The 27958-nt window shown below is 47.9% G+C and overlaps 1 protein-coding gene and 1 pseudogene across 7 annotated transcripts in view; one reads left to right on the forward strand and one right to left on the reverse strand.

Annotated features, from left to right (window-relative positions):
• LOC140518166 (ubiquitin-ribosomal protein eS31 fusion protein-like) overlaps positions 1 to 4422 on the reverse strand; it is a 10580-nt pseudogene extending 6158 nt beyond the window's left edge.
• AHNAK2 (AHNAK nucleoprotein 2) overlaps positions 1 to 27954 on the forward strand; it is an 82674-nt gene extending 54720 nt beyond the window's left edge. For all 7 annotated transcript variants that reach the window (XM_072630041.1, XM_072630045.1, XM_072630042.1 and 4 more), the window contains 2 exons: positions 343 to 527; positions 4416 to 27954. In XM_072630041.1, the coding sequence (XP_072486142.1) occupies positions 343 to 527; positions 4416 to 27128 (22898 nt within the window). In that variant the 3' untranslated portion in view covers positions 27129 to 27954. The remainder of the gene's footprint in view (positions 1 to 342; positions 528 to 4415) is intronic.
• Positions 27955 to 27958: the final 4 nt, after the last annotated feature.

Below are 27958 nucleotides of genomic sequence, written 5' to 3' on the forward strand. Positions count from 1 at the left end.
TGTATGTAACCTTGGACAGATCACATAATCTCTCTGAACCTTAGTTTCTTGATTTGTAATATAAAGGAGCTGGACTAGAGGAACTCTCTAAGGTCCTTTCCAGTTCTAAATCTCTGATCCTAGGAGTTAGCAGGCCTGAAGATGCTCACCTCTGGTGATCTGGGGATAGGAATCTTACCTTAAGTATCAAATGAGATAATATTTGTAAACTGCTTGGAACGCAGGAGATGCTTAATAAATGTTTGTTTCTCCCCCTTCCTCCCAGAACCTCAGTTTCTCCATCTGTAAGATGGAGACAATCTGTCAGATACCGAGTTACAATGTCTTTTTCTTCTGTTGCAGGTGACCAACTGCTGAGTGCAACCATCTATTTTGACAATATTAAATATGAAGATGCCCTCAAGATCCTACAGTATTCTGAACCATATAAGGTGCAGTTCAATCTCAAACGAAAACTGACATCAAAAGACGACACAGAAAAAGTCCATCATCCAGCCCCAAGTGATGTTAGAGAAACAGACCAACAGGTAAAAATCACATAGACTTCTCTCAGTGTGGTACTACATGTGCCAGCCTACACAAAGATATCTGACATGGGCAGCAAAGATGATTCATTGGAGTGGAAGATGGAAGAGAAACCACTGGATGCCTCCTAATAATTCAGAGCTATAATTAGCAATTTTTGTGCCTAGGGCAAGCAGCAGGTCCCTAATGTCTTTAAAAGTGGGAGTAGATGATGTTGGGGGGTAGCTAGGTGTGTATAGTGAATAGAGCACTGGACTTAGAGTCAGGAAAACCCATCTTGATAAGTTCAAATTCAGTCTCAGACACTTACTAGCTGGGTGATCCTGGTCAACTCACTTAACCCTTGCCTCAGTTTCCTTATCTGTAAAATGAACTGGAGAAGGAAATGACAAACCACTCCAGTATCTTTGCCAAGAAAACTCCAAAGGAGGTCACAAAGAGCTGGATGCAACAAAAATAACAACAGATGACATTGGTCCCTGGAGGGGTGGAAATACTGACTGGAATATTATGAGGCTGTTACTATGAAATCAATTATCTGAAGGGTGGGAGGGTAGGGATGGAGAGAAGCAGCGCTGGTAGACCAAGTCAGGGAAGACCTCAAATCTGAGGTGCTGCTAAGACGTGACCTACGTTGATTAGCTGAATGACTTTCAATGTGTAATTTCTCGTAAATTTTTCTTGAGCAAAGGGATGGGGTACAGTGAACTAAAGGACAACTAAGACCCTTTCCAGGTTTAAATATATGACCTTATAATCTGTAAACTTTCCCTGGCTCTAAACCCTCTGATGCCATGATGTCATATTATCTCTCTGAGTCTTTTCCTCCTCTGTGAAGGGATAGGGATGGGATCTGGACCTTCACTGCTCCTGGGAACTCCTAGATCAGAAAATCTGCTAATGCAGATCAGCGTCTTCTCTGAAATTTATAGTTTTGGAGAGCTTCCTAGAATACTGAAAGGATAAATAATAATAATAGCTACTATTTATATGGTGTTGTGCTTTACAATTATTATCTCATTTAATCCTCATAACTACCTTGAGAGGTAGACACTATTATGATCCCCATTTTACAGATAAGGAAACTGAGGTTAAGTGTTTTGTCCTGGGCCACACAGTCTGAGGTTGGATTTAAACTCAGGTCTTCCTTGATTTCAGACCCAGCACTCTATCCACTATACCATCTAACTGCATATTGGACCAACTAGCCTCTCCTCTATCCATTAGTGGATTCAGATTCTGACTCGGATATATACTGACTATGTGGTCCTGGGTAAATCACTTAACTTAGTCTTCTAGGCAACTCTAAGGTTAAGGTCCTTATACCCATGAAATCATAGGTCCAGGTCCTATTCTTATCCCTCATCTGAGGGATGAATAAGGTGGTATTTGCTCTTACCTGCTTCTTAGGATCATAGACCTTTTGACTGGGTTGACCCTGGAGAATATGTAGCCCAGCCTCCTCATGTTATAGAGAGGGGTCATAATACCCAAGATGTTAAATGTCCAAGGTGTTATAAGTAATAAAAAGCAAAATCAAGATTTGGACCCATCTTTTCTGATTCCAACCTGTAGTTCTTTCCACTGATGGGCCATGGTGGGGGTAGGGTGAGGAAGGGGAAGTACTCCATAAAACTTAAAGCACTACAGACATGAGACCTGTTATCACTGGCAATAGTTACTTAGCACTTCCCATGCCCATGTTCCTTTGCCAGGAACCTGCAACACAAACCTATCCCTTCCCCATCCCCATTAGGAGCTCACAGTTTCACAGAGGGGATAAAACTTACGCACCAGGCAAGTTAGCTCTATGAGACTTCAGCAATGCTGGACTATTCAGGAGCTGAGATATCAGAATTGACAAATGAGGGGTTTGGACAAGTGCTGAGGAATTCAGAAAGGAGAGGAAAGGCCTAAAGCCTACTTACAAAGAAGATGTAATTGGACACATATAACTTATATCAAATTGCTTACTGTCTCAAGGTGGAGGGAGGTTAGGGAGGGAAGGAGAGAGAAAATTTGGAACTCAAATTTTTTTTAAAAAAGGGCAGCTACATGGCACAGTAGATCTGGTCTTGAAGTCAGGAGGACCTGAGTTCAAATTTAACCACAGACAATTCAAAGCTGTGTGACCCTGGGCAAGTCACTTAACCCCAATTGCATTAGCAAAGGGGAGGGGGGAAAGAATGTTAAAAAATTGTCTTCATATGTAACTGAGGAAAAATGAAATATTATTTTTAAAAAATAAAGAAGATCAAGGCTCACCTCCACCTGAGAAATAGGCTTCTCATAGCCTTGGTACTGAGGCAGGTGGAATTCAAACTGGCCCTGCTGACTTGACATTAGGTGTAATGAAAAGATCACCAAAAATGAACTGAGAGAAGCTGATTTCAAATCTTAACTCCAAGCTGAAGCCTTCCTGCTCTGTAACATAAGAGGGTTGAACAAGATGACCTTCTAGCATTCAATCCTCTCACAGTCTCAGAATCAGAAGGGACCTTAGAGCACCCTCTAATCCAACCAACAGACAAAAAGGATGCCAGAGTCTGAACAGATGGGTGAATCCTAGCTCTGCTACTCACTTCCTTGACCAATTCCCTTAATTTTTCTAGGTCTCAGTTTCCTAGAATCACAGAATTTGAAAGTTGGAAGGGATCTTAGCAGCCATCTAATTCTGTTCCTGAAAGGAACCTCAGTTATGCTGGCCATTGAATCTTGACCTGAGAGGGGAGCCCTTTTTCATCTATAAGATGAAAAGTTGGACCAGATGATTTCAAATGTCCCCTTTAAATCTTATGATCTTAAGTCATTTAACCTCTCCAAGCCTCAGTCTGACACATAAAATGGGATATTGATGCTTATACTACCTACCTGATAAAGTTATAAGGAAAAGGCTTAGTAAACTTTATTTTTTCAAATCGTTGCTTTTAAAAAAAAAAAATAGCACATGTACATTTACTTGCCTTTCGGCTCGCTGAAGCAGGAGACAACACTTGGCACAATAATGTCTGTCAAAATGGGCAGCCTTTAAAGACTTCGGCACCACGTTAACCAGAATGACGGACTCTCGTTCTGCAGAGGCTAATCTCGCCATTCTCGTCATCCCTATAATACTTCAAAAGAGCACACTTACCTTTCTTTTGCTTAGGCTTCTGGGAGTGGTGTAAGTCTTCTTTCCCTTCTTGGCACCACCCCAAATCCTCAGCACAAAATAAAGGGAGGATTCCTTCTGAATGACATAGACAAAATACATTCAACTTCCTGTTGCTTGCCTACAAATATCATTCTCTGTTGTTCAGGAGGAATTATTCCCTTATCTTGTATCTTGGCTTTGACATCTTCAGTGATATCACAAGGTTCAACCTCAAAGGTGACGGTCACCCCTATCTAATTTCTCAAGAAAATCTGCATTGTGGCACTGAATCCACTTGCAGAGGGGGGGGGGGGGAGATAGAAGTGATGGTTAGATCTAGTGGGTAGGAAGCAGGTATGAGCTGCACCGTGAAGCTCAAAGAGTGCATACACTCTGCTTAGTAAACTTCAGAGCATTGTATACAGTAAGCTGTTATTATAAGGATTTGTTGTGGAGCCAGAAGAAGCCTTAAGGATCATCTAGTCCAATTTCCTCATTTTACGGAACCCCAGAGAGGTGATGGTACCATAGGCATTAAACAACAGAGGCACAATTCCAATCCAGAACCTTTGATTCTAAATCCTGAGCTTTTTCTACCATGTAATATGATACTGGTTACTCATGATGTGCCTTGTCATGGGAATGCAATATTCTTTACATCCACTTCGTTTGGGGTATAAAGTAAGAGACAACTCAGTTCCTGGTCCATCCAGGAAATGAAGGTGATAAGCTAACAAGGCAATCTTTTCTCGTTCAGGGTGAAAGTCTGACGGATGGAACGATGGAGACCATGGAAAAGATGCTTGAAGAAGAAGAGGACAAAGAAAAGCTAATAGTCAAATCGAGAACAGGACGGAGTCAGAGGCCAAAGAAAGAGAGGTTGTCGTGGCCCAAATTCCAGGCAAAGAAAACCAAGAAGGTTGTGAGCCACCGTAGGTCACATAGCACATCAGATGCCTGTGAGGGCAGAGCTCCTGACCTTTCTCCAACGAGTACAGATACTGAATTACATTTCCCCAAAGAGGAGACACATCTGAAAGAGAAGAAAGGCAGTGAAAGAAAGAGGAAGTTCCTGAACATTGGATTTAGGATGCATCGGAAGCCTGAAATAGATGACAAGATACCAAAGGCAGGCATGACGACAGCAGAGACAAGAACCAAAACAGCAAGAGATGATCAAAGGATCTCCTTGGATCTACAAGACCCAGAAATGGAACTGGGCAGGCTGGAATTCCAGAGTGCAGCAGGAATCCCAGAGCACTTGGCAAATGAAGATAATAGGTTAAATCTACAGCTCCAAGTTGATCCTGGAACAAAGAAACAGGAAGAAGTGACATCAGAAACTAAAGGTGTGAGTGGGGATGTGATGGGGGTCCCAGCTTCTGTCTCTGGAATACTCACTGGGCCTCAAGTGTCTGTAAGAGGCAGAAGGAAAAAATCAGATGATGTGACAGACACCACAAAGGACACAGTGAGTGGAAGAAAGCAAGGGTTACAGACTGGAAAGGAAACAAGAGAAAGATTAGAAGATGTTTCTTTTGGTGTACAAGGGCTGGAGATTGGAATTGCCAAGTTAACACTCCAGGAACCTCAGGAGGAATTGATTAAAGGCTATGAAACACCAGAGATAAGAGTGAAAATACCAACTTTGCAAACACCCAAGTTTGGGTTTTCCAAAGGAAAAGTGTCTGAGGCTAAAGAAAATGTCACGGGGCATGAAAAGGAACAAGTGAATTTGGGGGAGATAGTTATGGAACCCACACCTGACAAAAATATTTCCCTACCAGATGTGACTGGAGCCATTGGAAAGATGGCAGTAGAGACTCCCAGCCTAGGTCTCACCACCCCTAGTATAACTGAGAAAGGTGCAGAGATGCAGATATGCGACATGAAAATGCCCCAAATGCCCAAAGAAGATGTCAGCAGCCCCAAGGTGGACATCACCATTCCTAGAGCAGATGTGTCCCAGCCCAAGGTTGGAATCCAGGGTCCAGGAATAGGAATAGAAGAAGTGAAGATGGAAGGAGACATCAAAATGGGAGACAAGGACATGGAGGGGAAGGACAGCAAATTCAAAATGCCCAAATTTAAGATGCCAACATTTGGATGGTCTCCAAGCAAAGAAAAAAAAGGCTCAGTACATGTATCTCTACCAAAAGGAGAGGTAGATTCTTCCCTAAAGCAAGATGACAAAGGAGGAGACCTGAGTTTGTCACTCATATCTGCAGAAATCCCCAAGAAGGGTATAGATCTCAGTATGAAAATACAGGAGGAAGAAGTTATTGTCAAAGACCATAAAGAAAATGATGGCATGGGAATCAAAGGACTCAAGGTTCAGATGCCAGGTACCAAAACACCACAAGTATCTGAAGCAGACATGGAAGGCACAAAAGTGGATATCACCATACCCAGTGTAGATGCATCTCTGCCTAAGGTCAAACTAAGCAGGGAGGGTGTAGGAGCAGAAGTAGAAAGAGTGGATGTAAAAGGAGATGTAAGACTGAAAGAAAAGGAAGGGGACCACAAAGAAAGTAAGTTCAAAATTCCAAGATTCTCCATGCCAGGTTTTGGCTGGGGAGGTGGTAAGGACATTGGATCCTCAGTGGATGCAGAAACTAACATTAAAGAGACCAAGATGACCATCCCATCATACACTTTGGATACAGAAGACAATCTCTCCATGAAAGACAAAAAAGTTCTGAGTTTAGATGTAAAAGTACAAGTTCCTAGAGGACAGATTTGCAAGGAAGACTCACACACAGGGAAGATACCAAGTATAAAGATGCCCTATCTTCCAGAGACTCAGGGAAAGGTTGACAACTCTTTGATATCTGGAAAGGGTACAATTCAAGGAAGTGATGAAATTGTCAAAATGCAAGGTGTTGACAGTGCCGATAGAGAGTTAAAGGAAAAAATCGAGATCGCTGGAGAAATAGATATTGAAACTAAAAAGCCAAAGGGAGAAGTTGGAATTGGTGGGGTGAAGGAAAAAACCGGAGGTATAAAAGGACACATGACAAAATATGGTATCAAAATGCCCAAGGCAGACATGAGAGAACCCAAAGCAGATATCAGCCTCCCTAGTGCAGAAGTGTCCCTGCCCAAGGGTAAAGTGGACCTCAAGAGCCCTGAAGTCAAGGAAGAGGAAATCAAGGTGGAAGGGGACTTCAGATATGGGGACAAGGAGGTGGACGGCAAGGACAGCAAGTTCAAGATGCCTAAATTTAAGATGCCATCCTTTGGCGTTTCTGCTACAAGCAAAGAAGGGGGAGCTTCAGTGGATACTTCCCTGCCTAAAGCCGAGAAGGATGTGTCCCTTTCCACTGTTCAGGGAGATGTCAAAGCTGGTGATTTCGGTGTGGAGGTGGCCTCAGTGGAAGTGGACATCGAGGGTGTAGACACTGAAGCCCACTTCCCACAGGTGGACGTCCAGCTTGGTGACATGAAAGGGAAGACAGGAAGTGTGGGGATAAAAGGACACATGCCCAAGGTACACATGCCCACTGTGAAAATGCCGCAAATGCCAAAAGCAGACATCAAAGGCCCCAAGGTGGATATCAGTCTGCCGAGGGTAGACCAGTCGCTGTCCAGGGACAAAGTGGACATCAAGACCCCCGAAGTCAAAGAGGAGGGAGCCAAGGTAGAAGGGGACATTAAACTGGGAGACAAGGAGGTGGAGGGCAAGGACAGCAAGTTCAAGATGCCCAAATTCAAGATGCCATCCTTTGGCATGTCTGCTCCAGGCAAAGAAAGGGTAACTTCAGTGGATGTCTCTGTGCCCAAGGCAGAAATGGATGTTTCCCTGCCCTCTGCTGAGGGAGACATCAAGGCTGGTGACCTGAGTGTGCAGGTGCCCTCAGTGGAGGTGGATGTCAGGGGTGTAGACATTGAAGCTGACTTGCCAGAGGGAGATGTGCACCTTGGTGAAATGAAAGGAAAGACAGAAAGTGTGGCCATCAAAGGAGAAATGCCCAAGGTGCATATTCCCAGCATCAAAATGCCAGAAATGCCCAAAGCAGACATCAAAGAACCCAAAGTGGACATCAGCCTTCCTAGTATAGATGTGTCCCACCCCAAGGGCAAAGTGGACCTCAAGAGCCCTGAAATTGACGTGGAGGGAGTCAAAGTGGAAGGGGACATGAAACTGGGAGGAAAGGAGGTGGAGGGCAAGGATAGGAAGTTCAAGATGCCCAAATTCAAGATGCCATCCTTTGGCATATCTGCTCCAGGCAAAGAGGGGGTAGCTTCAGTGGATGTGTGTGTGCCCAAAGCAAAATTTGAAGTTTCCCTTCCCTCTGTCAAGGGAGACATCAAGGCTGGTGAGCTGAGTGCAGAGGTGCCCTCAGTGGAGGTGGAGGTCAAGGGTGTAGACATTGAAGCCCATGTGCCAGAGGGAGATGTGCACCTTGGTGAAATGAAAGGAAAGACAGAAAGTGTGGGTATCAAAGGAGAAATGCCCAAGGTCCATATTCCCAGCATCAAAATGCCAGAAATGCCCAAAGCAGACGTCAAAGGACCCAAAGTGGACATCAGCCTCCCTAGTGTAGATATGTCCCAGCCCAAGGGCAAAGTGGACCTCAAGAGCCCTGAAGTTGACATGGAGGGAGTTAAGGTGGAAGGAGACATAAAACTGGGAGACAAGGAGGTGGAGGGCAAAGACAGCAAGTTCAAGATGCCAAAATTTAAGATGCCATCCTTTGGAGTATCTGTTCCAAGCAAAGAGGTGGGAGCCTCAGTAGATGTGTCCCATCCCACTGTTCAGGGAGAGGTCAAAGCTGGTGACCTGAGTGTGGAGGTGCCCTCAGTGGAGGTGGATGTCAAGGGTGTAGACACTGAAGCCCACTTGCCAGAGGGAGAGGTTAAACTTGGTGACCTGAAAGGGAAACCAGGAAGTGTGGGCATCAAAGGACAAATTCTCAAGGTGCACATGCCCAGCATCAAAATACCACAAATGCCCCAAGCAGACATCAAAGGACCCAAAATGGACATCAGTCTCCCTAGTGTAGATGTGGCCCTGCCAAAGGGCAAAGTGGACCTCAAGAGCCCTGAAGTTGATGTGGAGGGAGTAAAGGTGGAAGGAGATATAAAACTGGGAGCAAAGGAGGTGGAGGGCAAGGACAGCAAGTTCAAGATGCCCAAATTCAAGATGCCATCCTTTGGCATATCTGCTCCAGGCAAAGAGGGGGTAGCTTCAGTGGATGTGTCTGTGCCCAAAGCAGAATTTGAAGTTTCCCTTCCCTCTGTCAAGGGAGACATCAAGGCTGGTGACCTGAGTGTGGAGGTGCCCTCAGTGGAGGTGGATGTCAAGGGTGTAGACATTGAAGCCCATGTGCCAGAGGGAGATGTGCACCTTGGTGAAATGAAAGGAAAGACAGAAAGTGTGGGTATCAAAGGAGAAATGCCCAAGGTCCATATTCCCAGCATCAAAATGCCAGAAATGCCCAAAGCAGACGTCAAAGGACCCAAAGTGGACATCAGCCTCCCTAGGGTAGATGTGTCCCAGCCCAAGGGCAAAGTGGACCTCAAGAGCCCTGAAGTTGACATGGAGGGAGTTAAGGTGGAAGGAGACATAAAACTGGGAGACAAGGAGGTGGAGGGCAAAGACAGCAAGTTCAAGATGCCAAAATTTAAGATGCCATCCTTTGGAGTATCTGTTCCAAGCAAAGAGGTGGGAGCCTCAGTAGATGTGTCCCATCCCACTGTTCAGGGAGAGGTCAAGGCTGGTGACCTGAGTGTGGAGGTGCCCTCAGTAGAGGTGCATGTCAAAGGTGTAGACATTGAAGCCCATGTGCCAGAGGGAGATGTGTACCTTGGTGAAATGAAAGGAAAGACAGAAAGTGTGGCCATCAAAGGAGAAATGCCCAAGGTGCATATTCCCAGCATCAAAATGCCAGAAATTCCCAAAGCAGACTTCAAAGGACCCAAAGTGGACATCAGCCTCCCTACTGTAGATGTGTCCCAGCCCAAGGGCAAAGTGGACCTCAAGAGCCCTGAAGTTGACGTGGAGGGAGTCAAAGTGGAAGGGGACATGAAACTGGGAGGAAAGGAGGTGGAGGGCAAGGATAGGAAGTTCAAGATGCCCAAATTCAAGATGCCATCATTTGGCATATCTGCTCCAGGCAAAGAGGGGGTAGCTTCAGTGGATGTGTGTGTGCCCAAAGCAGAATTTGAAGTTTCCCTTCCCTCTGTCAAGGGAGACATCAAGGCTGGTGACCTGAGTGTGGAGGTGCCCTCAGTGGAGGTGGAGGTCAAGGGTGTAGACATTGAAGCCCATGTGCCAGAGGGAGATGTGCACCTTGGTGAAATGAAAGGAAAGACAGAAAGTGTGGGCATCAAAGGAGAAATGGCCAAGGTGCATATTCCCAGCATCAAAATGCCAGAAATGCCCAAAGCAGACTTCAAAAGACCCAAAGTGGACATCAGCCTCCCTAGTGTAGATGTGTCCCAGCCCAAGGGCAAAGTGGACCTCAAGAGCCCTGAAGTTGACATGGAGGGAGTTAAGGTGGAAGGGGACATAAAACTGGGAGACAAGGAGGTGGAGGGCAAAGACACCAAGTTCAAGATGCCAAAATTTAAGATGCCATCCTTTGGAGTATCTGTTCTAAGCAAAGAGGTGGGAGCCTCAGTGGATGTGTCCCATCCCACTGTTCAGGGAGAGGTCAAGGCTGGTGACCTGAGTGTGGAGGTGCCCTCAGTGGAGGTGCATGTCAAAGGTGTAGACATTGAAGCCCATGTGCCAGAGGGAGATGTGCACCTTGGTGAAATGAAAGGAAAGACAGAAAGTGTGGTCATCAAAGGAGAAATGCCCAAGGTGCATATTCCCAGCATCAAAATGCCAGAAATTCCCAAAGCAGACATCAAAGGCCCCAAAGTGGACATCAGCCTCCCTGGTGTAGATGTGTCCCAGCCCAAGGGCAAAGTGGACCTCAAGAGCCCTGAAATTGACGTGGAAGGAGTCAAAGTGGAAGGGGACATGAAACTGGGAGAAAAGGAGGTGGAGAGCAAGGACAGCAAGTTCAAGATGCCCAAATTCAAGATGCCATCATTTGGCATATCTGCTCCAGGCAAAGAGGGGGTAGCTTCAGTGGATGTGTCTGTGCCCAAAGCAGAATTTGAAGTTTCACTTCCCTCTGTCAAGGGAGACATCAAGGCTGGTGACCTGAGTGTGGAGGTACCCTCAGTGGAGGTGGATGTCAAAGGTGTAGACACTGAAGTCCACTTGCCAGAGGGAGAGGTTAAACTTGGTGACCTGAAAGGGAAACCAGGCAGTGTGGGAATCAAAGAAGAAATTCCCAAGGTGCACATGCCCAGTATCAAAATACCACAAATGACCAAGGTAGACATCAAAGAACGCAAAATGGACAGCACTCTGCCGAGTGTAGATGTGTCCCAGCCGAAGGGCAAAGTAGACCTCAAGAGCCCTGAAGTTTACGTGGAGGGAGGCAAGGCGGAAGGAGATATAGAACTGTGGCAAAAGGAGGTGGCGGACAAGGACAGCAAGTTCAAGATGCCCAAATTCAAGATGCCATCCTTTGGCATGTCTGCTCCAGGCAAAGAGGGGGTGACTTCAGTGGATGTGTCTGTGCCTAAGGCAGAAATGGATGTTTCCCTTCCCTCTGTCAAGGGAGACATCAAGGCTGGTGATGTGAGTGTGGAGGTGCCCTCAGTGGAGGTGGATGTCAAGGGTGTAGACCTTGAAGCCCACTTGCCAGAGGGAGACATCCAGCTTGGTGACCTGAAAGGGAAGCCAGGAAGTGTGGGCATCAAAGGACAAATTCCCAAGGTGCACATGCCCAGCGTCAAAATACCACAAATGTCCAAAGAAGACATCAAAGGATCCAAAATGGACATCACTCTGCCTAGTGTAGATGTGCCCGTGCCCAAAGGCAAAGTGGACCTCAAGAAACCTGAAGTTGACATGGAGGGAGTTAAGGTGGAAGGGGACATAAAACTGGGAGACAAGGAGGCGGAGGGCAAAGACAGCAAGTTCAAGATGCCAAAACTTAAGATGCCATCCTTTGGCATGTCTGCTCCAAGCAAAGAGGGGGGAGCCTCAGTGGATGTGTCCATGCCCAAGGGAGAACTGGATGTGTCCCTTCCCACTGTTCAGGGAGAGGCCAAGGCTGGCAGCCTGAGTGTGCAGGTGCCATCAGTAGAGGTACATGTCAAAGGTGTAGACATTGAAGCCCATGTGCCAGAGGGAGATGTCCACCTTGGTGAAATGAAAGGAAAGATCTCTGAAGTTGACGTGGAGGGAGTCAAGGTGGAAGGAGATATAAAACTGGGAGACAAGGAGGTGGAGGGCAAAGACAGCAAGTTCAAGATGCCAAAATTTAAGATGCCATCCTTTGGAGTATCTGCTCCAGTCAAAGAGGTGGGAGACTCAGTGGATGTGTCCCATCCCACTGTTCAGGGAGAGGTCAAGGTTGGTGACCTGAGTGTGGAGGTGTCCTCAGTGGAGGTGGATGTCAAGGGTGTAGACATTGAAGCCCACTTGCCACAGGGAGACATCCAGCTTGGTGACCTGAAAGGGAAGCCAGGAAGTGTGGGCATCAAAGGACAAATTCCCAAGGTGCACATGCCCAGCGTCAAAATACCACAAATGTCCAAAGAAGACATCAAAGGATCCAAAATGGACATCACTCTGCCTAGTGTAGATGTGCCCGTGCCCAAAGGCAAAGTGGACCTTAAGAAACCTGAAGTTGATGTGGAGGGAGTCAAGGTGGAAGGAGATATAAAACTGAGAGGCAAGGAGGTGGAGGGCAAGGATAGCAAGTTCAAGATGCCAAAATTTAAGATGCCATCCTTTGGGATGTCTGCTCCAAGCAAAGAGGGGGGAGCCTCAGTGGACGTGTCCATGCCCAAGGGAGAACTGGATGTGTCCCTTCCCACTGTTCAGGGAGAGGTCAAGGTTGGTGACCTGAGTGTAGAGGTGCCTTCATTGGAGGTGGATGTCAAAGGTCCAGACATTGAAGCCCATGTGGCAGAGGGAGATGTACACCTTGGTGAAATGAAAGGAAAGACAGAAAGTGTGGGCATCAAAGGAGAAATGCCCAAGGTGCATATTCCCAGCATCAAAATGCCAGAAATGCCCAAAGCAGACGTCAAAGGACCCAAAGTGGACATCAGCATCCCTAGGGTAGATGTTTTCCAGCCCAAGGGCAAAGTGGACTTCAAGAGCCCTGAAGTTGATGTGGAGGGCGTCAAAGTGGAAGGGGACATGAAACTGGGAGAAAAGGAGGTAGAGGGCAAGGACAGGAAGTTGAAGATGCCCAAATTCAAGATGCCATCCTTTGGCATATCTGCTCCAGGCAAAGAGGGGGTAGCTTCAGTGGATGTGTCTGTGCCCAAAGCAGAATTTGAAGTTTCCCTTCCCTTTGTCAAGGGAGACATCAAGGCCGGTGATCTGAGTTTGGAGGTGCCCTCAGTGGAGGGGGATATCATGGGTGTAGACATTGAAGCCCACTTGCCAGAGGGAGAGATTAAACTTGGTGACGTGAAAGGGAAGACAGACAGTGTGGGAATCAAAGAAGAAATTCCCAAGGTGCACATGCCCAACATCAAAATACCACAAATGACCAAGGCAGACATCAAAGGACCCAAAATGGACATCACTCTGCCTAGTGCAGATGTGGCCCTGCCAAAGAGCAAAGTAGACCTCAAGAGCCCTGAAGTTGATGTGGAGGGAGTCAAGGTGGAAGGAGATATAAAACTGAGAGACAAGGAGGTGGAGGGCAAGGACACGAAGTTCAAGATGCCAAAATTTAAGATGCCATCTTTTGGAGTATCTGTTCCAAGCAAAGAGGTGGGAGCCTCAATGGATGTGTCCTATCCCACTGTTCAGGGAGATGTCAAGGCTGGTGACCTGAGTGTGGAGGTGCCTTCAGTGGAGGTGGATGTCAAGGGTGTAGACATGGAAGCCCACTTGCCAGAGGGAGATGTGCACCTTGGTGAAATGAAAGGAGAGACAGAAAGTGTGGGCATCAAAGGAGAAATGCCCAAGGTGCATATTCCCAGCATTAAAATGCCAGAAATGCCCAAAGCAGACATCAAAGGACCCAAAGTGGACATCAGCCTCCCTAGTGTAGATGTGTCCCAGCCCAAGGACACAGTGGACCTCAAGAGCCCTAAAGTTGACGTGGAGGGAGTCAAGGTGGAAGGAGATATAAAACTGGGAGGCAAGGAGCTGGAGGGCAAGGACACCAAGTTCAAGATGCCAAAATTTAAGATGCCATCCTTTGGAGTATCTGTTCCAAGCAAAGAGGGCGTAGCTTCAGTGGATGTGTCTGTGCCCAAAGGAGAATTTGAAGTTTCACTTCCCTCTGTCAAGGGAGACATCAAGGCTGGTGACCTGAGTGTGGAGGTGCCCTCAGTGGAGGTGGATGTCAAGGGTGTAGACATTGAAGCCCACTTGCCAGAGGGAGAAGTTAAACTTGGTGACCTGAAAGGGAAGCCAGGAAGTGTGGGCATCAAAGGACAAATTCCTAAGGTGCACATGCCCAGTATCAAAATACCACAAATGCCCAAAGCAGACATCAAAGGACCCAAAATGGACATCAGTCCCAATAGTGTAGACGTAGCCCTGCCGAAGGGCAAAGTGGACCTCAAGAGCCCTGAAGTTGACGTGGAGGGAGTCAAGGTGGAAGGAGATACAATACTGGGAGACAAGGAGATGGAGGGCAAGGAAAGCAAGTTCAAGATGCCCAAATTCAAGATGCCATCCTTTGACATGTCTGCTCCAAGCAAAGAGGGGGTTACTTCAGTGGATCTGTCTGTACCCAAGGCAGAAATGGATGTTTCTCTGCCGTCAGTCAAGGGAGACATCAAGGCTGGTGACCTGAGTGTGCAGGTGTCCTCAGTGGAGGTGGATGTCAAGGGTGTAGACATTGAAGCCCACTTGCCAGGGGGAGACATCCAGCTTGGTGACCTGAAAGGGAAGCCAGGAAGTGTGGGCATCAAAGGGCAAATTCTCAAGGTGCACATGCCCAGCATCAAAATACCACAAATGCCCCAAGCAGACATCAAAGGACCCAAAATGGACATCAGTCCCAATAGTGTAGACGTGGCCCTGCCGAAGGGCAAAGTGGACCTCAAGAGCCCTGAAGTTGACGTGGAGGGAGTCAAGGTGGAAGGAGATATAACACTGGGAAACAAGGAACTGGAGGGCAAGGACAGCAAGATCAAGATGCCAAAATTCAAGATGCCATCCTTTGGCATGTCTGCTGCAAGCAAAGAGGTGGGAGCCTCAGTGGACGTGTCCATGCCCAAGGGAGAACTGGATGTGTCCCTTCCCACTGTCAAGGGAGACATCAAGGCTGGTGACCTGAGTGTGCAGGTGCCCTCAGTGGAGGTGGAGGTCAAGGGTGTAGACATTGAAGCCCATGTGCCAGAGGGAGATGTGCACCTTGGTGAAATGAAAGGAAAGACAGAAAATGTGGTCATCAAAGGAGAAATGCCCAAGGTACATATTCCCAGCATCAAAATGCCAGAAATGCCCAAAGCAGACGTCAAAGGACCCAAAGTGGACATCAGCCTCCCTAGTGTAGATGTGTCCCAGCCCAAGGGCACAGTGGACCTCAAGAGCCCTGAAGCTGATGTGGAGGGAGTCAAGGTGGAAGGAGATATAAAACTGGGAGACATGGAGGTGGATGGCAAGGGCAGCAAGTTCAAGATGCCCAAATTCAAGATGCCATCCTTTGGCATGTCTGCTCCAGGCAAAGAGGGGGTAACTTCAGTGGATGTGTCTGTGCCCAAAGCAGAAGTGGAAGTTTCCCTTCCCTCTGTGAAGGGAGACATCAAGGCTGGTGACCTGAGTGTGCAGGTGCCCTCAGTGGAGGTGGAGGTCAAGGGTGTAGACATTGAAGCCCATGTCCCGGAGAGAGATGTGCACCTTGGCGAAATGAAAGGAAAGACAGAAAATGTGGTCATCAAAGGAGAAATGCCCAAGGTGCATATTCCCAGCATCAAAATGCTAGAAATGCCCAAAGCAGACATCAAAGGACCCAAAGTGGACATCAGCCTCCCAAGTGTAGATGTGTCCCAGCCCAAGGGCACAGTGGACCTCAAGAGCCCTGAATTTGACGTGGAGGGAGTCAAGGTGGAAGGAGATATAAAACTGGGAGACAAGGAGGTGGAGGGCAAGGACACCAAGTTCAAAATGCCAAAATTTAAGATACCATCTTTTGGAGTATCTGCTCCAAGCAAAGAGGGGGTAGCTTCAGTGGATGTGTCTGTGCCCGAGTTAGAAATGGAAGTTTCACTTCCCTCTGTCAAGGGAGACATCAAGGCTGGTGACCTGAGTTTGGAGGTGCTCTCGGTGACTGTGGATGTCAAGGGTTTAGACACTGAAGCCCACTTGCCAGAGGGAGACATTCACCTAGACGAAATGAAAGGAGAGGTAGGGAGTGTGGGGATCAAAGGACATATGCCCAAAGTGCACATGCCCAGCATCAAAATACCACAGATGCCCACAGCAGACATCAAAGGCCCCAAAGTAGACGTCAGCCTCCCTAGTGTGGGTGTAGCCCTGCCCAAGGGCATAGTGGACCTGAGGAGCCCTGAAGCCGGTGTAGATGGAGTCAAATTGGAAGGGGACATGAAACTGGGAGAAAAGGAGGTAGAGGGCAAGGACAGCAAGTTCAAGATGCCCAAATTCAAGATGCCATCCTTTGGCATGTCTGCTCGAAGCAAAGAAGGGCTAGCTCCAGTGGATATGTCTGGGCTCAGGGATGACCTTGATTTTTCCCTTCCCTCCATCCAGGGAGATGTCAAGTCTGGCAACCTGAATGTGGAGGTGCCCTCAGTGGAGGTGGACATCAGGGGTGTAGACACTGAAGCGCACTTGCCAGAGGGAGACATCCACCTTGGCGAAATGAAAGGAGAGACAGGGAGTGTGGGAATCAAAGGACATATGCCCAAAGTGCACATGCCCAGCAGCAAAATACCAAAAATGCCCAAAGCAGACACCAAAGGACCCAAAATGGACATCACTCTGCCTAGTGTAGACATGGCCTTGCCGAAGGGCAAAGAGGACCTCAAGAGCCCTGAAGCTGACGTGGAGAGAGTCAAAGTGGAAGAGGACATCAAAATGGGAGACAACGAGGTGAAGGAAAAGGAGTGCAAGGTCAAGATACCAAAATTTAAGATGCCATCCTTTGGTGTTTCTTCTCCAAGCAAAGAAGGGGTAGCTTCAGTGGATGTGTCTGTGCCCAAGGCAGAACTGGATGTGTCCCTTCCTTTGGTGCAGGGGGGCGTCAAGGGGGGTGATCTGAACGTGGAAGTGCCATCCATGCTAGTGGATGTCAGGGGTGTAGACAATGAAGCCCACTTGCCAGAGGGAGACATCCAGATCGGTGACCTAAAAGGGAAGCCAGGAATTGTGGGGGTCAAAGGACACATGCCCAAGGTGCACATGCCCAGCATCAAAATGCCACAAATGCCCAAAACAGATATGAAAGGCCCCAAAGTGGAAATTAGGCTCCCTAGTGTAGATGTGGCCCTGCCCAAGGGCAAAGTAGAACTCAAGAGCCCTGAAGTCAATGAGGAGGGAGTCAAATTGGAAGGGGATATGAAAATGGGAGCCAAGGAGGTGGAGGGCAAGGACTCCAAGTTCAAGATGCCCAAATTTAAGATGCCGTCCTTTGGCATGTCTGCTCCAAGCAAAGAAGGGGTAGCTTCAGTGGATGTGTCTATGCCCAAAGCAGAAATGGATGTTTCGCTTCCCTCTGTCAAGGGAGACATCAAGCCTGCTGATCTGAGTGTGAAGGTGCCCTCAGTGGAGGTGCATGTCAAAGGTGTAGACATTGAAGCCCACATGCCAGAGGGAGATGTGCACCTTGGTGAAATGAAAGGAAAGACAGAAAGTGTGGCCATCAAAGGAGAAATGCCCAAGGTGCATATTCCCAGCATCAAAATGTCAGAAATGCCCAAGGCAGACGTCACAGGACCCCAAGTGGACATCAGCCTCCCTAGTGTAGACGTGGCCCTGCCGAAGAGCAAAGTGGACCTCAAGAGCCCTGAGGTTAACATGGAGGGAGTCAAAGTGGAAGGGGACATGAAACTGGGAGACAAGGAGGCGGAGGGCAAGGATGCCAAGTTCAAGATGCCAAAATTTAAGATGCCATCCTTTGGAGTATCTGCTCCAAGCAAAGAGGTGGGAGCCTCAGTGGATGTGTCCCATCCCACTGTTCAGGGAGAGGTCAAAGTTGGTGACCTGAGTGTGGAGGTGCCCTCAGTGGAGGTGGATGTCAAGGGTGTAGACACTGAAGCCCACTTGCCAGAGGGAGAGGTTAAACTTGGTGACCTGAAAGGGAAGCCAGGAAGTGTGGGCATCAAAGGACAAATTCCCAAGGTGCACATGCCCAGCATCAAAATACCACAAATGCCCAAAGCAGACATCAAAGGACCCAAAGTGGACATCAGCCTCCCTAGTGTTGACGTGGCTCTGCCCAAGGGCAAAGTGGACCTCAAAAGCCCTGAAGTCAACCTGGAGGGAGTCAAAGTGGAAGGGGACATGAAACTGGGAGAAAAGGAGGTGGAGAGCAAGGACAGCAAGTTCAAGATGCCCAAATTCAAGATGCCATCCTTTGGTATGTCTGTTCCAGGCAAAGAGGGGGTAACTTCAGTGGATGTGTCTGTGCGCAAAGCAGAAATGGAAGTTTCCCTTCCCTCTGTCAAGGGAGACATCAAGGCTGGTGACCTGAGTGTGGAAGTACCCTCAGTGGAGGTGGATGTCAAAGGTGTAGACCCTGAAGCCCACTTGCCAGACGGAGAGGTTAAACTTGGTGACCTGAAAGGGAAGCCAGGAAGTGTGGGCATCAAAGGACAAATGCCAAAGGTGCATATTCCCAGCATCAAAATGCCAGAAATGCCCAAAGCAGACATCAAAGGACCCAAAGTGGATATCAGCCTCCCTAGGGTAGATGTGTCCCAGCCCAAGGGCAAAGTGGACCTCAAGAGCCCTGAAGTTGACATGGAGGGAGTCAAAGTGGAAGGGGACATGAAACTGGGAGAAAAGGAGGTGGAGGGCAAGGACAGCAAGTTCAAGATGCCCAAATTCAAGATGCCATCCTTTGGCATGTCTGCTCCGAGCAAAGAGGGAGTAGCTTCAGTGGATGTGTCTGTGCCTAAGGCAGAACTGGAAGATTCCCTTCCCTCTGTCAAGGGAGACATCAAGGCTGGTGACCTGAGTGTGAAGGTGCCCTCAGTGGAGGTGCATGTCAAAGGTGTAGACATTGAAGCCCATGTGCCAGAGGGAGATGTGCACCTTGGTGAAATGAAAGGAAAGCCAGAAAGTGTGGGCATCAAAGGAGAAATGCCTAAGGTGCACATGCCCACCATCAAAATGCCAGAGATGCCAAAAGCAGACATCAAAGAACCCAAAGTGGACATCAGCCTCCCTAGGGTAGATGTGTCTGTGCCCAAGGGCAAAGTGGACCTCAAAAGCCCTGAAGTCGACATGGAGGGAGTCAAGGTGGAAGGGGACATGAAACTGGGAGAAAAGGAGGTGGAGGGCAAGGACAGCAAGTTCAAGATGCCCAAATTCAAGATGCCATCTTTTGGTATGTCTGCTTTAGGCAAAGAGGGGGTAACTTCAGTGGATGTGTCTGTGCCCAAGGCGGAAATGGAAGGTTCCCTGCCGTATGTCAAGGGAGAAATCAAAGCTGGTGACGTGAGTGTGGAAGTGCCCTCAGTGGAGGTGGATGTCAAGGGTGTAGACATTGAAGCCCACTTGCCAGAGGGAGAGGTTAAACTTGGTGACCTGAAAGGGAAGCCAGGCAGTGTGGGCATCAAAGGACAAATTCTCAAGGTGCACATGCCCAGCATCAAAATACCGCAAATGCCCCAAGCAGACATCAAAGGACCCAAAATGGACATCAGTCTCCCTAGTGTAGATGTGGCCCTGCCAAAGGGCAAAGTGGACCTCAAGAGCCCTGAAGTTGATGTGGAGGGAGTAAAGGCGGAAGGAGATATAAAACTGGGAGCAAAGGAGGTGGAGGGCAAGGACAGCAAGTTCAAGATGCCAAAATTCAAGATGCCATCCTTTGGCATGTCTGCTCCGAGCAAAGAGGTGGGAGCCTCAGTGGACGTGTCCGTGCCCAAGGGAGAACTGGATGTGTCCCTTCCCAGTGTTCAAAGAGAGGTCAAGGCTGGTGACCTGAGTGTGGAAGTACCCTCAGTGGAGGTGGATGTCAAGGGTGTTGACCCTGAAGCCCACTTGCCAGAGGGAGAGGTTAAACTTGGTGACCTGAAAGGGAAGCCAGGAAGTGTGGGCATCAAAGGACAAATTCCCAAGGTGCATATTCCCAGCATCAAAATGCCAGAAATGCCCAAAGCAGACATCAAAGGACCCAAAGTGGACATCAGCCTCCCTAGGGTAGATGTGTCTGTGCCCAAGGGCAAAGTGGACCTCAAGAGCCCTGAAGTTGACATGGAGGGAGTCAAGATGGAAGGAGATATAAAACTGGGAGTTAAGGAGGTGGAGGGCAAGGACACCAAGTTCAAGATGCCAAAATTTAAGATGCCATCCTTTGGAGTATCTGCTCCAAGCAAAGAGGTGGGAGCCTCAGTGGATGTGTCCCATTCCACTGTTCAGGGAGAGGTCCAGGTTGGTGACCTGAGTGTGGAGGTGCCCTCAGTGGAGGTGGATGTCAAGGGTGTAGACATGGAAGCCCGCTTGCCAGAGGGAGAGGTTAAACTTGGTGACCTGAAAGGGAAGGCAGGCAGTATGGGAATCAAAGAACAAATTCCCAAGGTGCACATGCCCAGCATCAAAATACCACAAATGCCCAAAGCAGACATCAAAGGACCCAAAGTGGACATCAGCCTCCCTAGGGTAGATGTGTCTGTGCCCAAGGGCAAAGCGGACCTCAAAAGCCCTGAAGTCGACGTGGAAGGAGTCAAAGTGGAAGGGGAAATGAAAGTGGGAGAAAAGGAGGTGGAGGGCAAGGACAGCAAGTTCAAGATGCCCAAATTTAAGATGCCATCTTTTGGTATGTCTGCTTCAGGCAAAGAGGGGGTAACTTCAGTGGATGTGTCTGTGCCCAAGACAGAAATGGACGTTTCCCTGCCCTCTGTCAAGGGAGACATCAAAGCTGGTGACCTGAGTGTGGAGGTGCCCTCAGTGGAGATGGATGTCAAGGGTGTAGACATGGAAGCCCAGTTGCCAGAGGGAGAGGTTAAACTTGGTGACCTGAAAGGGAAGCCAGGCAGTGTGGGCATCAAAGGACAAATTCCCAAGGTGCATATTCCCAGCATCAAAATGCCAGAAATGCCCAAAGCAGACATCAAAGTACCCAAAGTGGACATCAGCCTCCCTAGTGTAGATGTAGCCCTGCCAAAGAGCAAAGTGGTCCTCAAGAGCCCTGAAGTTGACATGGAGGGAGTCAAGATGGAAGGAGATATAAAACTGGGAGTTAAGGAGGTGGAGGGCAAGGACACCAAGTTCAAGATGCCAAAATTTAAGATGCCATCCTTTGGCATGTCTGCTCCAAGCAAAGAGGTGGGAGCCTCAGTGGACGTGTCCATGCCCAAGGGAGAACTGGATGTGTCTCTTCCCAGCGTTCAAGGAGAGGTCAAGGCTGCCAGCCTGAGTGTGGAGGTGCCATCAGTGGAGGTACATGTCAAAGGTGTAGACATTGAAGCCCATGTGCCAGAGGGAGATGTGCACTTTGGTAAAATGAAAGGAAAGACAGAAAGTGTGGGCATCAAGGGAGAAATGCCCAAGGTGTATATTCCCAGCATCACAATGCCAGAAATGCCCAAAGCAGACATCAAAGGACCCAAAGTAGACATCAGCCTCCCTAGGGTAGATGTGTCCCAGCCCAAGGGCAAAGTGGACCTCAAGAGCCCTGAAGTTGATGTGGAGGGAGTCAAAGTGGAAGGGGACATCAAACTGGGAGACAAGGAGGTGGAGGGCAAGGACAGCAAGTTCAAAATGCCAAAATTCAAGATGCCATCCTTTGGCATTTCTGCTCCAGGCAAAGAGGGGGTAGCTTCAGTGGATGTGTCTGTGCCCAAAGCAGAACTGGAAGTTTCCCTTCCCCCTGTCAAGGGAGACATCAAGGCCAGTGATCTGAGTGTGGAGGTGCCCTCAGTGGAGGTGCATGTTAAAGGTGTAGACATTGAAGCCCATGTGCCAGAGGGAGATGTGCACCTTGGTGAAATGAAAGGAAAGCCAGAAAGTGTGGGCATCAAAGGACAAATGCCCAAGGTACACATGCCAAGCATCAAAATGCCAGAGATGCCCAAAGCAGACATCAAAGACCCCAAAGTGGACATCAAACTTCCTAGTGTTGACACGGCTCTGCCTAAGGGCAAAGTAGACCTCAAGAGCCCTGAACTCGACTTGGAGAGGATCAATGTGGAAGGAGACATCAAACTAGGAGATCAAGTGCTGGAGGGGAAGGAGAAGAAGTTCAAGATGCCCAAATTTAAGATGCCATCCTTTGGGATTTCTGCTCCAAGCAAAGAAGGTGTAGCTTCGGTGGATGTGTCCATGCCCAAGGCAGAACTGGACGTGTCCCTTCCCTCTGTGCAAGGAGATATCAACACTGGTGACCTGAGTGCGGAGGTGCCGTCAGTAGAGGTACATGTCAAAGGTGTAGACATTGAAGCCCATGTGCCACTGGGAGATGTGCACCTTGGTGAAATGAAAGGAAAGACAGAAGGTGTGGGCATCAAAGGAGAAATGCCCAAGGTGCATATTCCCAGCATCAAAATGCCAGAAATGCCCAAAGCAGACATCAAAGGCCCCAAAGTGGACATCAGCCTCCCTAGTGTGGATGTAGCCTTGCCCAAGGGCAAAGTGGATATCAGGAGCCCTGAAGTCGAGGTGAAGGGACTCAAGGTGGAAGGGGACATCAAACTGAGAGACAAGGAGGTGGAGGGCAAGGACAGCAAGTTCAAGATGCCAAAATTCAAGATGCCATCCTTTGGCGTGTCTGCTCCAAGGAAAGAGGGAATAGCTTCAGTGGATGTGTCCGTGCCCAAGGCAGAAATGCATGTTTCCCTGCCCTCTGTTGATGGACATGTCAAGGCTGGTGACTTGAGTGTGGAGGTTCCCTCAATGGAGATGGACGTCAAGGGTGTAGACATTGAAGCCCACTTGCCAGAGGGAGACGTCCAAGTTGGTGGCCTGAAAGGGAAGATAGAAAGTGAGGGCATTAAAGGTCAAACACCCAAGGTGCACATGCCCACCATCAACGTGCCACAAATGCCCAAAACAGACATCAAAGGTCCCAAAGTGTGCATTAGCCTCCCTAGTGTAGACGTGTCCCTGCCCAAGCACAAAGTGGATGTGAAGAGTCCTGAAGTTGATGTGGAGGGAATGAAAGTGGAAGGGGACATCAAGCTGGGAGACAAGGAGGTGGAGGGCAAGGACAGCAAGTTCAAGATGCCCAAATTCAAGATGCCATCCTTTGGCATGTCTGCTCCAGGCAAAGAGGGGGTAGCTTTAGTGGATGTGTCCATGCCCAAGGCAGACCTGGATGTTTCCCTGCCCTCTGCTGAGGGAGACATCAAGGCTGGTGACCTGAGTGTGGAGGTGCCCTCAGTGCAGGTCAAGAGTGCAGACACTGCAGCCCACTTGCCAGAGGGAGACATCCACCTTGACGAAATGAAAGGAGAGACAGAAAGTGTGGGCATCAAAGGACAAATTCCCAAGGTCTATATGCCCAGCATCAAAATGCCACAAATGCCAAAAGCAGACATCAAAGGCCCCAAAGTGGACATCAGCCTCCCTAGTGCAACTGTGTCTGTTCCCAAAGGCAAAGTGGACCTCAGGAGCCCTGATGTCAGGGTGGAGGGAGTGAAGGTAGAAGGGGCCATGAAACTGGGAGACAAGGTGGTAGAAGGCAAGGACAGCAAATTCAAGATGCCTAAATTTAAGATGCCTTCTTTTGGCTCCTCTCATCGTCCCCTTTCTAAATCATCAGTGGATTCTCCTTCTAGCCATGCAGATTTGGAATTTTCTGATCCTTCTCCTGATCTTTTACTAACGGCTACTACCTTGAGTTCCCCTTCTGTCCAAGATGATCACCTCTTTAAAGATCCTAATTTGAAAATGGAAGGAAGTGGAATTAAACTCCAAATGCCACGATTGAGCCTTCCCACCGCTGGCTTTTCCAAAAGTGAAGGTGAAGTTTCTAAGCCTCATCTATCTCTTGGTTTATCTCAACCAGAGGGCAGTATTTCCTTTGTGGATACATCCCATCCTACCCTACCTTCATCAGGGGATGTAATCTCTGCTGAAATGACCACTTCTGATATCCCCTTTTCAGAATCAGACATTGAGAAATTAGTCTCCAAGGTCCAAATCTCAGATATACCAATCCCTAAAACTGACTTACATGGCCCCCAATTTGAGGGGAGCCTTAAGGCATGTGATATGAAAATTTCCCCAGAGAAACCTGACTCATCAGCCAGGCTTTCTGAAGCTGAGGTTCTAGAAGGAGAACTTAAGGCAGATACTGCATTCTCTAGTTCATCAGGTACGCGGGCACGAAATATACAGTTCCCTGATGTTTCATTCCCAGGTTTGAGTTTTACTAAGGTTAACATCAGTGGCCCCCACACCGAAACTACCAAAACCAGAGTGAAGGAAGATGTCACCCTCACAAAGTATGAGGTCACTCTTCCCATGTCATCATCTCATGATGCTCCTTGCTTCCCTCAGCCTGGCACCATCACTAATTTGGAGGGACATTCCATTTACCTGAAGGCAGAGGAAGAAGAGGCAGAAATCTCAGCTGGCACAGGAGATTCTAGAATAGTGGCTCTTCCCTATGCCACTGCTGGAATGATTAAATATCCCAAGTTTTACAAACCAAAGTTTGGCATTTGTGTCTCCAAGCCCTTGGAGATCTCTTCACCTCAAGAACCTCCCAAGGTGGCAACAGAGGTAATAGCCCTTGAGCCACCATCCCTTATCCCCAAGAGAGATCTTATGACATCTGCTGAGACTGCTATGTCTTCCAAACACTTGAGCTCTGTCCAGCCATCTCAGGAGAGCTCTGCCCCAATGGCAGGAAGAGATGTCCTGGATTCAGACATAGCTCTTCAGACAGCGAAGCCAGAAGAAGTCAAGCCTGAAGCAATGGAGTCGGAGGGGAAAGAAGGCTTCTTCAAAATGCCCAAGTTCAAGCTCCCCTCATTCAGTCGGTCTCCCAAAAAAGAGGCAGCCTCCAAAGGAGCTCCAGTTTCTAAGCCAAGTGATACAAGTACCACTTTAGACAAAGAACAGACAAATGCTGATACAGAAACTCAGACCCTATGCCTGGAAGCAGACATTGATGTGTCCACTGAAAAAGATGGCTCAAAAGAGAAGATTAAGAAGCCTCATTTTGTGATGCCAAAGATTGGACTTTCCAAAGCCAGGGGTTCTATGGCAGGGGAAGCCAAAGAGCTCACCCAGTCTGATGATGCCACTACAGAAGAGGGTAATAGGAAGGTTCCAGACACATCTGGTAAAATAGCGGTGCTTGATACAGAAGTAGTTCAAATTGTGGTTCCTGCTGTCAAGAAACAGAGGGAAACACAAGTGCCTGAAGGTCCTCACTCAGGGAAGGCCACTGCTTGGAAGCTATCAGGTGAAAAGGAGAGTGGCAAAGACCAAATTGCCCTTTCAGATGTTCAAATGTCCAAACTTGGCTCCTCAGTTGCTCAAGTCAAGAGCCACAACATCCATATTTCGATTCCAAAATTAGATGCTGATGCCTCCCAACCATCTCATAAAGCAGACATGGAGATAGTAGCCCTGGAAACAGAAACATATGCAGATGTGTTGAAACGCAACATTGATGACAAAGGCTTAAAGTTGTGCCAGCCTACAGCTGGCCTGTTAGATTCAACAATTTCAGTGTCTGAAGTTAGGGTCCCTTCTGGAGAAAACACCTTGCCTCTCCTGATGCCCAGCTTGGGATTTTCCACTAGTGAAATGAAAGCACCCAAAGAAGAAACAGGTGAGACAGTTCTTCCCAAACAAGACATGTCTATGCCTGGGCCACAAGCCATTGCCAAAGGTGAAGAGGGTATTGTAGGTTTACCTGAGTCAAAAATATATCTTCTCCCAACAGAAGGGCCCATTAAACTCAAGACCTCAAGTACTGAAATACCATCTCAAGTTTCTGTGATTGAAACAAGCCGAGTCTGGGAAGGCTCTGTATCGACTGTTAAATTTCCCAAATTACAAGTACCCAAATTTACCTTTCAAGCCACCAACACAGAGGCTGACATTTTCATCCCCAAAGTGAGAGAAATAATGTGCCCTGAGACAGACATTGAGATAGCAATCCATAAGGAAAGCCCAGATGAATGGAGTGCTAAAGTCCTCAAAGCAGTCTCTGAGGTTCCTCCTCAGCCAAGCCCTGACCCAATAAGGCCTCCGAAGGACCTTGCCCTCTCTTCCGTAGCCTCTCCTATTTCCAAAGTCAAGGTCCATATTCAGGGTGCCCATGTGGAAAGCCAAGAGGTCACCATAGAAAGCCAAGTGACTTGTGAACATGGTGAGCTCCCAAGACGAGAGACCTTTTCCACTCAGATAGTGAAAGCCTCAGAGATCCCTCCTTCTGATATTCAAACACCTTCTTATGGGTTTTCCCTGTTGAAGGTGAAGATCCCTGAATCCCATGTCAACCTGGATGTGACAGGCAAGGAACAAGAAACCCTCAGGTACACAAGTTCTGCATTCAAGACACAGGACATCTCAGAAGAGAGTTTGAGAGGAGATGAATCAGGAATAGACACAGTAGATCTGTCACTGGAGGGTGAACTCCAGCCTGAAACAGGAGAACCATATGAAATCATTTCCTCTAGTGCCAGTCTGCCAAAGCTGAAAACATTTACATTTGAAGTTCAGTCTTCTCATAAATATGTAGATAGCTACTCTGATGAGGAGCCTGCAGAAATCCTGGAATTCCCCCCTGAAGATAGCCATGGCCAAACACCACCAGATGAAGAAGAAAAAGAACAAAAGGTCCAACTGGAAAGTAAGAAGTCTTCTGGTCTATTCCGATTTTGGCTTCCAAACATTGGATTTTCTTCTTCTGTTGATGAGGCAAGTTCAGATCCCAAAACTGAAGTCTCAAAGTCGGTCCCAATAGAAACCCAGCCAGAAGCTATGCCAGACACCGACCCTCCTAAGAAACCAGAGAAAACCGGCTGGTTCCGATTTCCCAAATTGGGATTCTCCTCCTCTCCAGCCAAGAAGAGTAAGAGTACTGAAGAGAGTGAAGCAGAGCCCACCAAGGCAGAATCACAGGAGGAAGGTGAGCAGACAGTCATTTTCTTTGATGCACAGGAAACATTGTCCCCAGAAGAGAGAGAAGGCGATAAGGGTGTCACTAGCACCACCACTGATGATGCTCAAGAACCTGGTGCCCTAGTTACATCTTCTGCAAGAACTGAATTAATCTTACTAGAAGAAGAAGGAAAAAGTGCAGGAAAAACAGATTCTGGGCATGTGTCCAAATGAAGGGCAAGATGGGTTTTCTTAGCCATCCAAAGAGAGACTGACAAACCAAATCTCAAAGTTAAGCCAATAGAAAAGACCTATCCTGACTTCACTCGTTCCTCCACATCAGTTCAGAAAACCAAATGTGGAAATCAATGAGAATGGAAATCCTGCATGGGAATCCCTTGGCTGAACATTACAGCGTCTATTGCCCCAGAGGCAAACCACACAGTTTTGAGGGAAGGAAGGCCTTCAGCTATTCTGAAAACTTTCCTGGGCAGAGTACATTGTGACTGAAAAAGGGATAGAGAGGCACTAAGAAACAAAGACCGAAGGAAAGTTACAGTACCTTTGTGCAAAGAGCTCTCATGGTCACTTGGGAGTAGGTAGGGCTGATTGTAGGTTTTGTCTCTGTCCTGCTGCTGCTACTGCTTTCTGGTGGGAAATCTATTATCCTCCTTTTAGATAGAACCAAATATATTCCATGGGATCATCTTTCCTGCAGGACAAAGCTGCTTTCTCTTTCTGTTAGAAATCCTTTCTACGTCAAGCTTCAGGAAACTGAGAAGGCTAAGCTACATGTGGTAGCAATGAAAGGGAGGGGAAGGGATTGGGCCATACCATTGTGGGTCAAGTCCATCAGTAAATGGCTGTCAGTGGGCAAGATAGGCAGTTGAGAGGACAGCAAAACATCTGGGAATTAATCCAGTTGTCAGGTGGTCCTTCGGCTATACTGTGACCCTTTCACCTTCACAGACCATTACTGTGGTTCACACCCTTCCTACTTGTAATATGTACAAGGCACTCAATGAAAACCTCCACAAAAGAAATAAATACTCTAACACCATTGT

This window comes from Notamacropus eugenii, chromosome 1 (assembly GCF_028372415.1).
Source record: "Notamacropus eugenii isolate mMacEug1 chromosome 1, mMacEug1.pri_v2, whole genome shotgun sequence".
Taxonomy (NCBI): domain Eukaryota; kingdom Metazoa; phylum Chordata; class Mammalia; order Diprotodontia; family Macropodidae; genus Notamacropus; species Notamacropus eugenii.